Source organism: Lissotriton helveticus, chromosome 3_1 (genome assembly GCF_964261635.1).
Source record: "Lissotriton helveticus chromosome 3_1, aLisHel1.1, whole genome shotgun sequence".
In the NCBI taxonomy this organism is placed as follows: Eukaryota; Metazoa; Chordata; class Amphibia; order Caudata; family Salamandridae; genus Lissotriton; species Lissotriton helveticus.
Genome location: NC_136061.1, coordinates 809,522,268 through 809,534,415, shown reverse-complemented (window position 1 = coordinate 809,534,415; position 12,148 = coordinate 809,522,268). Strand labels below are relative to the sequence as shown.

The 12,148-nt window shown below is 49.9% G+C and overlaps 1 protein-coding gene across 2 annotated transcripts in view; it reads right to left on the bottom strand.

Annotated features, from left to right (window-relative positions):
• The window catches only part of HPS5 (HPS5 biogenesis of lysosomal organelles complex 2 subunit 2), a 594,029-nt gene that overhangs the window by 455,079 nt on the left and 126,802 nt on the right, over window positions 1-12,148 (bottom strand). For both annotated transcript variants that reach the window (XM_078681077.1, XM_078681076.1), the window contains exon 4: window positions 3,808-3,872. In XM_078681077.1, coding sequence (XP_078537203.1) covers window positions 3,808-3,872 — 65 coding nt within the window. The remainder of the gene's footprint in view (window positions 1-3,807; window positions 3,873-12,148) is intronic.

Here is a 12,148-nt window from a genome sequence, read left to right as displayed (position 1 = left end):
TGGAATACTACCCCCTCGCCAATTCTGGCGACGGGGGTAGCATTCCACCCTTCTAGAGGGAGAAGACATGTTAGTTCTGACTATCCCGGTTAAAGTTAACCAGAGCCCCAGCGTCACAAAATGGATGCTGCTGCCACAGACACAAGTCTGACCTCCTGCTGCTGGGAGTCCTTCCAGCGAGGGAGGCCTGGACAATAGGTTTCCTGCCTGGAGAGGTGCGAGAACCACCCCAGACAGGATTTTGTGTATTGGGACAGGGAGGGCTGAATAGAATGAGACATGCCTGGGGCACACTAGGTGCTCCATGCATACCCCAGTTCAAACCAGTTGCTGGGGCACTCTAGCCCCAGCTCTGGCGCGAAACTGCACAAAGGAAAGGGGGTGTAACCACCCCCCTTCCTGGTCCCATCCATAAGAGGGACCTAGTGAGTAAACCAGCCCCCTTTAGTTGTATAAAGGTAGGAGCTGACCCAGCAGACTTTAGAATAATCCTGGAATCGAAATGAAGACGAAACTCTGGACCCTTCGACATTCAACTGACGCTGAAGATTGAAGAATCTCCCTTGTGGCCAAGAAGTGACCACCCTGGGCAACCAGGCACCATCCAGCAACTCGACGGCTTGCTTTGTCCTTGTTCCCGCCGGAACTCGAGTTCAGAGCCTGACAAGACCTCGACCCCCGGACTCCTCTGACCCCACTGCATGACTCCAGCACAGCTGAGCACCGTGGAAGGCGTCGGAATCCGTGGAAGCAGGCGACTTGGAAAGTCTTCAACTTGCTACCAGCGCAGCTCCTGAGGTATCCTCGAAGCTGTGCACTGGGGACTGAGACACCCCGACACCGAGCTCCACCTGCACCGAAGATCAGCCCTCCACACTCCACGAGATCTGCGTGGGGCCCTTCTGCTTGTGTTCTGCTCGACGCGTTGTCCGGTTGCTGGCCCATTGGCTAGTAGCCCTCTGACGACGACTCCTTTGAAAATCCATCGCTGGTCTGGTTGCTCCAGACTGGCCCTCGCTTCCCTGAAAAGGTGAAGTACCTCAGACCCTCCTGGTCTGCACCAGTAGCCTTTTGTGTATCCTGCGAGGTTTGCCTTTGCTTAGGCTTGTTGGCTCCGATCTTGAAGCCGACCCCTCCATCTGCAAGAACCTTCGTGGGACAGCTCCTCTCCAGCACCTGGTCGTCCTCGACGCCTCCTGGTCCGCTTGGCTGCAACGACAAGCTTCACACCTGCACCTGATTGCTCCTCGACGAGTTCTGGTTCCTTACTGGTTCCACCCGATCACTGGCTAGTGACCTAGACTCTGTCCCCTCTGCTTTCAGGTCCTCCTCATCCTAGATCCACCCTTGGATCCACTCGGACATCTTCCTCCTGGTCGCCTGCAGCATCTTCTTCCGAGGCTCCATAGGAAACAACGAGAAAACTCGACACACTTTGACACCTATGCACCCGCAGCCCGTGGGTGAGGCAACTCGAGTACTTCGGTGCTCCTGTAGGGATTGACTATCCTAGTGTCCAGTTTTGCTAGTTGTGTAACCCTAGTTAGACAGGAAGTGTCCTAAAACTTAATTACTTACCTTTTTACGTTCCTATTGACTCTCACGTGAGAGTACTGACTCTGCACGCGCCGCCTGTGGGCCTCCTACTCCCAAACTAAGGGTCAGATAGTGTAGCCCCAGCGATCCTCAATGCCCTAGGCCTTTCCCTTTCCAAAGTTGTGGTTCTTATACCACTTACTTAGTATATGGTTTTACGCGCCGCTAGGGCCTAACTGTAAGTTGTGCTATTTAAAGTATTTCTGAGTATAACTTGTAATGAGCTTTAGCCTCTGATCTCATAAAGAATTCAGAGGAGTGCGTTAGTAAATAAATACATATATATTTTATATATATCCTGTGTGGTGTCCTTTCATTTGATATTCAAGGGGTTACATGTGATAAAACAGCTGGCTTTACACGCCCTCAAGAGTCTTTTAGCCTAAGACTGTTCTGTCCACGCTACCTCTAGGATAGCTGGTCTATAAGGTTGACTTTACAACCATCACCATAAGGGTTGTTTGGACTGGTACAAGGTGCTCACTAGAATAGTGAACATCATATACCAGGCCAACTTCTCACACCCCTGAATAATGTTTATGACACAGAGCATCCTAAACCTGTTTTAGCTCACCTTTTTTCACTTCGCTACACTCCCCACTATAGTCCACACAACCCGCGCACCCAACAGCTCTATCTAAAAGAACTTTGCCAAAGAGCCCCTTCACGGGTGCCCGTCGGGCATTGCTTGTAGGGGGTAACAGGAGTGTGACCCGTAAACCTGGTCGGGATTAGGGTTCAAAGGTATAACAAAATACAATATCCCAACAGGTGATATTCATAAGACAAATACTTTTGTATGCACAAGGCATTACACGATCATGTGTAAAGGAGACAGTTGTTCAAATAATATGGTTGTTGGAATTATTCTTATATTTCAAAAAAGATAAAGGACAAGGTCATATTCATACAATTGGGGCAGCACAGCGAGGAGAAATTCAAATGACAACCAGATATAAACTTGGTGCTCAAATATGTACAAGTAGTCAGTGGCGACACAAATGATATAGTGAACAGCGTGAACGGCGCACGGTGAACGAAGTGAAAGATATATACAGTGGGTGACTCAGTGAGTGACAAAGTTGGAGTGACTTTACACTTATAATCACAATTTAAACAGAGCCACAATAGAAGATGAGCCTGTAGTTGCACTGCGGGGGCATTGTAGCACCGGCCCGACGAGGAGCATGCCCAAATGATGAAGCATGACACCTTTTGGGGTGTGTGAGGGCACTTCCTCCAAAGGGAGGTTATTCCACAGACCTGAACAATTTCACACTTACCAAGGAATAGCACATCTTTTATACACAGACTAGTATTGTGAGGGACCTTTCTAAAAAGCTAATGGTTCCTCATTCATTTTGAGAAGCTTTCAAAATGGCCATAAGACATTGTTTCACAACCAGACAGCTGTGGTGTCTAGGAGGCTTTGACCTAGAAAAAATATTGCAAGTCTCCTCTGTTTTGTTGCGGTCATCTGGGAAAATATTCCTTATTATTTACTTTGAATGATAGCTTGAATACTTGAAAAGAACTGCAAACAATTAGGCTTCCTTTTTTGGGTTGGACTGGAATGTTTATATAAAGAATTTTTTATTGTTACTTTGGAAATGGGTGGCATTGGTAAAGAAATGCAATGTTGATTAGGATTCTATGTGAAGGAAGTGTGTTTTCAAAAATTAAAGAAGAATCAATAAATTGCAATGTACAGGCACTAGAATCATGTCGGTGTGGTGATTATCAGAAAACAATTAATACTTGCTGACTGAGGTAGTCTTTAGAATCCTCATTAAAAAAGCACTGATGGGCATATCACGTTTGAAGAACAGTACATACAGTTTGAGGTGAAAAGTTGGTCATGTTAACAGTGCGTTTCAGGTTGTTGAGAATTTTGTGGCACAACATTCCGGGCCCAATGACGTTTTCGTTTGGGAAAATATTTTGGATATTTATGCTTCTTAACTTAGTAGAATTCCTTCTATGCTAAGGTTCTCGTGATTCAAGACCTCCTATCTGGTTGATGGGGACTTTTAAGAATGATTGTTCTGAAGACACTTGCTTAGCAACCAAAAATCAGCCCCATCATCTCAACCTCCAAAATAATATCAATATGCTTCCAGAGACATTAGATGCTCAGCAGTCTAATGGACACTACTGTGTACAGCCATTGTCTTTGCAGCGTAATTTAATTCACTTTCAACATGTTCATACCTTGTGGCTACAGCAACAAAATCTTCATCATGGAGGCAGCAGGCAACACGTGAAATGGCACCCTCCTATAAATACATTTAGACAAATGTATAGTAATCAAATCATAGATTACAGATTCCAATATCAAATGCTTCACTTTTGTTTTGGAAACAGAAAGATTAGGTTTTAATCAACTTTGTCAGTCTGAATGAAATACAATATGGTATCCAGAAAGCTAAAACAAAACGGAATTTGAAAATCTGTGTCTATCAATATTCCTCATTGAGGAAAATACGGCTTCTTAACCCAGATTAAGCAAATATTTCAATGTGACCCAAATGTGGAGAAAGAAAAAACAAATACAAAAAGGCAAAATAAGAGAAGCTTGCCTTTGGGGCTGTGCTGAAAGTCACACTATTTGCTAGACTATATTGGGCAAATTTCCACTCCTTTCTATTGCAGAGTCTAGAAGATAAAAGAAGGAATTGAGCCAGGTGAGCCCCACAAATGGTGATTGCAGGCTGATTTAAGCAGTGAGATTTATTATTTTTTTTTTTTTTGGTTCAACACTGCTTTATTGTATAAGACAAGGTAGAGTACACAGCTTTTCGGGCCCACAACCCGGAGGCCGGCAGCACAACAAGGTAAGTAGAACACAGCCTTGTAGCCGGCATCCCTGAGGCCCGGCGGCACAGTTTATGCATGAATGATGGCAGGTACACAGCCGATGTTGCAGGGTCCCTAGAGGATGAGCAGCAGCAGAACAGTGTTTTCAATGTTAACATGCAGTGACATAACAGTGATAACAATTTTCCCAACATGAATACAACCAAGAGGCTTTACATTTTCCCTTGAATCAAGAAACAATGTCAAATCAGTGAGGCAGTCCAGATAGGTAGTGCAGTGTGGCCCTCAGCAGTCGCGACACTGTGCTCTGAGCGGCTACTAGTAGAACCGAGGGGAAGGACATGTGCTGTGGCTTATATGCAATGCATCAGGATGGAAGAAGAAGTCGGGAACGTGCAGAGTGTAGTGCATGGGGCCACGGCCCAACTTAGAGGTAAGGGGGGGAGGGGGGGAACAGTCGCTACCAGGAGGGGGGAGGCCCTCAACAGTGGGTATGGGGGCAGCGGTGTAGAAAGCTGACTATTCCAGTTCAAACCGCAGAAGCCAAAGTATGTCCCGCGCCAACCACAGTGTTATGTGAATGCTATAGCAAGAGTGAAGGTGCTTTCTTGGGGGTGCATGACGCAGCATCAGGGAGTAGCAGGGGCCTCCCCAGGTGTATCTACCTCGACCGATCTCTGGAGCATATAGCACACCAGGGGACCCCATATGTCTCTAGGTTTACAGGACGTAGGTAATAAGTCGGCAAAAGTATTATGCTGGTCCTGACAGTAGGTCAGGTCTGCTAACCAGTCCTTAAATTTGGGCGCCCTGCCACGTCCCCACCGACAGGCCACGCGCCTTTTGGCCACCAGCAACGCAGTATCCACAAATTTCCGGCTGGAGCTAGGGATCTGTTGAGTATATCCGAGAAGCGTCACCAAGGGGTCCATAGGCACCGTAGTGTCCGTCATGTCCGTAAGGGCATCCGTCACTTGTTGCCAATAAATGGCCACCTCTGGGCACTCCCATGCCAAATGCAGAACATCCGCATGGTCAGCACGGCAGCGCGCGCAGCGGTCGTCTTCCGCCAGACCAAATCTAAATTTTCGCACCGGTGTGTAGTACATCCGTTGTAGGAATTTATAATGGATAATTTTGAATCTGCTGCTAGCAGATAAGCGGGAGGTGAGGGCACAGCAGAACAGCCACTGTTCATCGCTAATGTCAGCCACCAACTCCGCAGCCCAGCGCGCCCGAGCCCTGGATTCTGGTATCGGTGCAGCATCTCTGAGCTGACGGTAAAGGCCAGACACCAAATGCGCCCCATCTCGAGAGCTTACCAGGAAATGAAGCGGGGGGAAAATCTCGGGCTCGTCAGGGAATTTGGGGAGTATGTCCCGCATCCCCGCCCGTAATCGGATGTAATAAAAAAGTTCCAGAGGGTTGTGGCTGTGCGTCGCGAAGAAAAGGTCCGCCGTTTTAAACGTACCATTAACAAACAAGTCACCCCAGCATGAGACATGTAGTTTAGCACAGAGGTTACGGAATCCCTGTTCCCGCAATAGGGTGAGTTCAGGATTATAGGTAAGTGGCAGCTTCGGCGAATAAGGCAGCCGGCACAGCAAGCTCTTGGCCATACGACGCCACGCATCCATCGTGCATGAAACTGAAGTGTTCGGTGTAGTGATGGACGATTCTGGGCAGTGAAGCAATCCTGAGAGCGGGAGGGGGTGTACTATCCAGTCTTCGACCGCAATATGTGGCATGTAAGGCGTAGGAGCCATCCAGTGGTAGGCAAAATGTGCCTGAGCACACTGGTAATATTCCTCGAAATTCGGGACGTCGAAACCTCCTTTGTCGTAGGGCAAGGTGAGAGTAGACCAATGAAGCCGTGCGCTCCTACCCCCCCAAAAAAGCCTGCGCAACTCCATCTTCAGCGTTTTAAAGAAGAATGTGCCCGGGAAATATGGAATGTTGGTAAAGAGGTAAAGGAATCGGGGAAGGATAACCATTTTTATTAGGGAGGCCCTGCCGGCCATGGAAAGCGGCAAGGTGAGCCAGCGGTCCACGGATGCTGTCAGTTTTGTGATAGCCACTCCGTAATTGGCTCGAATTGTCTCCTCCTTATCACGGGAAATACGTATCCCCAGGTAGCGGAGGTCCGACCGGCACCACTCCAATGGATAGTCAAGAGGAAAGTCTCTCACCGCTTCAGTTAAGGGGAAAATTTGGGACTTGGACCAGTTGATGTGTACACCGGACAGTCCACCAAACAAAATGAACTCCCTAAGTAAAGGATTAAGATGTATCCCTGGGTGCTTGACATACAGGGTGATGTCGTCTGCATACAGGGACACATCAATTTGTCGCTGTAAACACTGGACAGCCCCATCTCGATGAAGCTGACGTAGGCGGCAGGCCAGAGGCTCGACAGCTATGGCAAACAATAAGGGCGAGAGCGGACAGCCCTGACGTGTACCTCTGGTAATGGCAATAGGTTGTGACAGGTGTCCATTAATCAGCACTCTCGCCATAGGTTGAGTATACAGCAGGCGAACCCAGGATATAAACAGGGGTGGAAACCCCATGCTCGCCAATACAGAAAATAAATAAGGCCATTCGACTGAGTCAAATGCTTTAGTCGCATCGAGAAATACGGCTGCAACAGGCGTTTCAGGGTGCACCGTGCGTAGGAGAGAAAACAAGGTGCGAAGATTGTGCGACGTAGAGCGACCAGCCACGAATCCAGATTGATCGGGCAGCACAATTCTAGTCATCAACAGTGATAGCCGAGTAGCCAGAACTTTAGCGAGTATCTTTACATCGCAGTTTAAGAGGGAGAGTGGGCGATAGGAGTTACAGGAGCTGGGATCCTTGTCAGGTTTCAGTAAAGAGGTGATGACAACCTCGCGCATAGAGCAGGGTAAAACGCCTTCGTCAAGGGATTCCAAGTAAACTTCACGCAGGACAGGAGCCATGATATCGATATATGTTTTGTAAAATTCGGCAGGGATGCCATCAAGGCCAGGGGCCTTGCCATTCTGAAGAGACATGATGGCATCCCGAATCTCATCGATTTCAAACGGCGCAGCTAAAAAGGCCCTATCCCCATCGCTAAGCCAACACAGCGCGACATCCCCCAGGTAACTAGCATAGGACGTTGCAGACCCAGCGGCGGAAGTGTAGAGCGATCGATAGTGTGTCGTGAAAGAATCAAGGATGTCCTCCGAATTCCTGACAGTGACGCCTTGTGTATCTGTAAGTTCAAATATAACATTGCGATCACGTGGTGGTCGAGTAAGTGCAGCCAGTACCCTTCCCAGGCCTATCACCTTCACAATACCTTCGGGCTTGCCAATGTTTGCCCCGGAACTTAGATTCCCTAGCAGCCTCCTCCTCAAATCTTGACAGGGTTTCCCTAAAAGTAGCATGTAGTTCAGAGCTAGGTTCATCTACCATGCGGCGCTCAAGAGTCCTCAGTTCCTTCTCCAATGTGCCAATAGTACGTAGGATATCCCGTAGGACCCCATAGCTCTTGGACATACAAAAGCCCCTGACGATCACCTTGAAAGCCTCCCAAATGTGTTCAACTGAGGCAACTGAGCCCTTATTTCTGGGGAAGAAAGCTTCCACTTCCTCTCCCAATTCAGTGCGAAACACAGTGTCTAATAAGATTTCTGGGCGGAGCCTCCAATGTGGCCTAAGATTGTCCCATCCAGGAATACGAAGGTGAAGTGCAACAGGGCTGTGATCAGAGTGCGTTCTAGGTAGGTGGGACACCCCCACTAGCTCCGCGGCAATCCCCTTGGTAATTAGAAAATAATCCAATCGTGCCCATGTCCCCGTGTGTGAAGTGAAGTGAGTGCCCTCTCTCCTCAACGGATGTAAGTGTCTCCAGGCATCTAGAAGGTCCCCCTCTGCAATCACTCCCTCCAGCGCTTCGCGAGCTCTGGGTTTATAGGAGCCCACCCCATCAGCTCTATCTAAGTGAGGTTTCAGTGCCAGATTGAAATCGCCTCCCCATATAATGTGTCGAGAGCCCGCCGCTAATATTTTGCCCCAGAGAGTGGTGAAAAATGCAGGCGTATCAACATTTGACGCATAAGTCGCCACAAACGTGTAAGTGTCTCGACCCAGCCTACCCCACAACAGTGCATACCGCCCCTCCTTATCAGCAAATTCCCCATGCTTGTGAAATGGTACATTACGGGCAACAAGTATAGCTACCCCCCTTGCATATGAGGAGTAAGAGGAAAAAATTCGGTCCCCAGCCCACCTACTTGCAAAAACATTTCTGTCACGTGGCGGTAGATGGTTTCTTGCAACATGACCACCTGAGCGTGGTGCCTATCAAGATAGGCAATGACCTTTCGACATTTTCTAGCATCATTCAACCCTCGCACATTCCAGGACAAGCAGGTTAGATGTACATTAGTAGTCAGCGTAGCCATAGGTTTATCTGCAGCCAACAACAAAGTATCATGCAGGGCGATGAGCCCGGGCCTAAAGCACCACACCACCAGGGCCAGTTATACCATCGTAGAGTCTGTCTCCATATTTCAAGCATGTATAGCCTCAACTTACAACAGTCCACCCCCCTCCCACCCCAGCATCCCAATCATGCCAGTAGCCATTGAGTCCCACCCAACGTTCCCCTCCCCGCCCCCTCCTGTCCCCCCCTAGTAACAACAAAACAATCAATAACATCGTTAAGGGGAGCACCCTATGGGGGTAAAACATAGAGTACGCACGGCCACCCTCTAACCCATAGCTCCAGTCTGTACCGCCCTCGGTGGAGCCTAGAGTCGGGAGAGCAGGCCTTGGGTTACATTACCACAGGCATGTCGAGGCCATGCAGAGCCTACTCGTAGTCAGTGCAGGTCCGTATGATGATTAACAGCCAAGCAGTGCAGAATAAGCAACCAGCGTGATTCGTGAAGGCGAATGTCATTCATTCAGATCTGGCAGCAATTCTTCGTGATCAAGAGCCGCTGCAGCATCCTGCTCCTCTCGCCGTGTCCTTCGAAGCGTTTTTAGAAAGTCCTCCACCTTCTGCGGGTTCGTGAAGAACCACTGCCGCCCCTGGTGAGTGATTCGCAGCTTCGCAGGGTACAAAAGAGCATAGTCTACTTGGGCTTCACGAAGCTTTTTCTTCACGGGCAGAAATTTACGGCGCTCCTCCTGCACCATAGGTGTGAAGTCCGGGTAAATGGAAAAGGTGATGCCATCATAGTGTAGGTTACGTTGAGTACGGGCCGCTTTCAACGCCGCATCACGATCGCGATAATTTAACAGTTTAGCTATAATGGGTCGAGGCGGCAGTCCGGGTTTGGGCACAGGCGCCAGAGAGCGATGCGCTCGTTCTACGATGAATTGGGGAGAAAAAGCCTCATCCCCAATCGACCCCTTGAGCAATTTCTCAATGTAGAGTTCCATCCTGCCCGTGTTTGTAGATTCCGGCACATTAGTAACGCGTATATTGTTGCGGCGGCTGCGAGCCTCCAAATCCTCGTTTTTCGCTGCTATGATCCGAAGTAAATTATCCATCCGCGCCAGCTGCGTTGTATGGGTCGCGGCGGTATCTTCGGTGGCAGAGATACGTTGTTCCGCATCCGTCAGTCTCTCTTCATGGCGATCCACCTTATGAACCAATGCATCCAAGCGGGATGTTACACCATCGACTTTCTCAACCACTGTCGCAAACCCTTGTCGCATTTCCTGAAACAGGGCATGTAAATCAATGTCCGTGGTAGGAGGTGCGCTGGCTGCTAGGGGTGCCCCACTAGATCCAGGGCCATCGGGTCCCGATTTCGCGCCTTTTTTGGCGCCTTCAAAACTCAGCTTTGCTTGACGGGTATCGAATCGCCCCATGTTCGCAGCAAGAAGAAGTCTCAAGCCACCGTGCACTCAGCAGGCGTGTTGTGTAGGGTCCCAAATGGGGCGCTAGGCAGCGCAAAACCCCAGGCGTGTTAGCTGCTGGTCGGCGGTAGAGGGAGGCAGAGGGCAGAGGAGCCCCTCAGGGCAGCACCGGTATATTAAAAGCCCCAGAGGGGGGGCGACATGAGGACAGAGGCAGCCCACAGCTCCGCAGTCTAGTTGTTGGTCACAGTCCTTCAGAGTCCAATTCAGGGAGGACAGCACCTGGGCCCCGGTCACCCCCAACAAGTCGAGCGCGTGATAGAAATAATGACCCCTCTCGCTAGTAGGGTGTAGTGCGTGGCAGTGGTGAGCAGGGGGCCTGTCTTGTCAGGTGGAGGGCAAGTATAGGAGGCTTACCGGCAATCAGTCTCTCAGTCCACGCTACCCATGGGGGTCCCCTGGAGGATCCTCTCGTATTCCGGTCCTCTCAGCTCCAGACGCTCTGTCCGCGGGTCTCTGCGGCAATCCAACGCACTCCCCGACACCCCCCGCAGTGGCAAGAATGCCCGGGAAACAGCAGCCGCTGCAGGCGGCTTTCGAGTGTCCCACCAGCCGCTTTCCCGCCGGGCGGAGAGGAAAAGAAAAAGAACACACCTGCGTTCTCCACTCCGGGGGTATTGGTTAGCAGGAGAGGGGTGGGGGGGGACAGGCCGGGTAGTAGAGCGATCTCCGTGCGCCTCTTCAGTCACCGCTTCCGATCCGGGATCTTCCTCCGTCTCTAGGCAAATGTGCAGAGTTGCGGCCCAGCCGCCTCGGGGCCGACCTCGGACTTGCGTGGTTCGCTGCCCCGGCGCTCTCTCCTCACCAGCTCCAGGTCAGCCCTCGCCGAATATCAAAGCTGTGATATCTTCGGCCTCAAAGCTCGTATCAATCCCAAACTTAGGGCGAGTGTGAGGTATGCCGGCCTGCGTGTAGCGATGTGCGTTGTTGGCGATTCGGCAGCCTGTAGTGCAGGATAATTACAGGATATTTCCCCAAGGCGCGGGAGCTACTCACTTAAGCAGCCATTCCGCTCATGCGCCCTCTAGCGCACTAAGCAGTGAGATATTTAATATCAAATAAAGTAGTTTGTAGCCGCTGAAGATGAAAAAGAAGAGATGACAAGCTGCTGAACTCTACATAGTCTCAGAACAAAATCAAAGAGATACCATCAATAATAAACAATTTGTAATTCAGGGTAAGTTGGTCTTAGAGCAAATCTGTTGCCTGTGGAAAACAGTAGATCAAGGCCAACCCATCCTTCATTTCTTGACCGAAAATGCAGTTCTGGTCTAAAAACCCAAAGCGACAGCTTAAATGATGCTTAAAACATCATTGCCATATTGTATGCAAACAAGTATTTGGCTTTCTCTCCTGCAAAAATAAAACAATGTTTTAATTTTTTTTTCAACATGAAAGTGGCTCCTGTAATGTTCTTCTATCATCTCAGAGGGTGTTTTTAAAGTATGCTGCTACTTTTTAGGTCTCGCCCTCGAGACCCATTGTTGTGGAGATGCCTCTCAAGGGAGACAGACCGGGGCACGCGCGGCGATTCGGGTCTGTGGACCCGCACGTACAGGCACGCGTGCGCGCACATCTCCTGTCCCGCAGCCAAAACAGAATTCTGTTTCACTGCTTACAGTGAGACAAGAGATGGCCAAGCGCAGCACGCCGGAATCGGAGCGTGCGTGAACACGCTCTCCGATTCCGGCATGCTGTTCACACAAACACACACACACAGGCAAACACACACATCCCCTCCCACTCAGCCCCCCCCAACTCACCGGGCTCTTTCTGCGTGTCCCTCTCCCTCCGCAGCGGGTCAGTCTCGGCAGCAGGCAGACTCGGAGGTTGG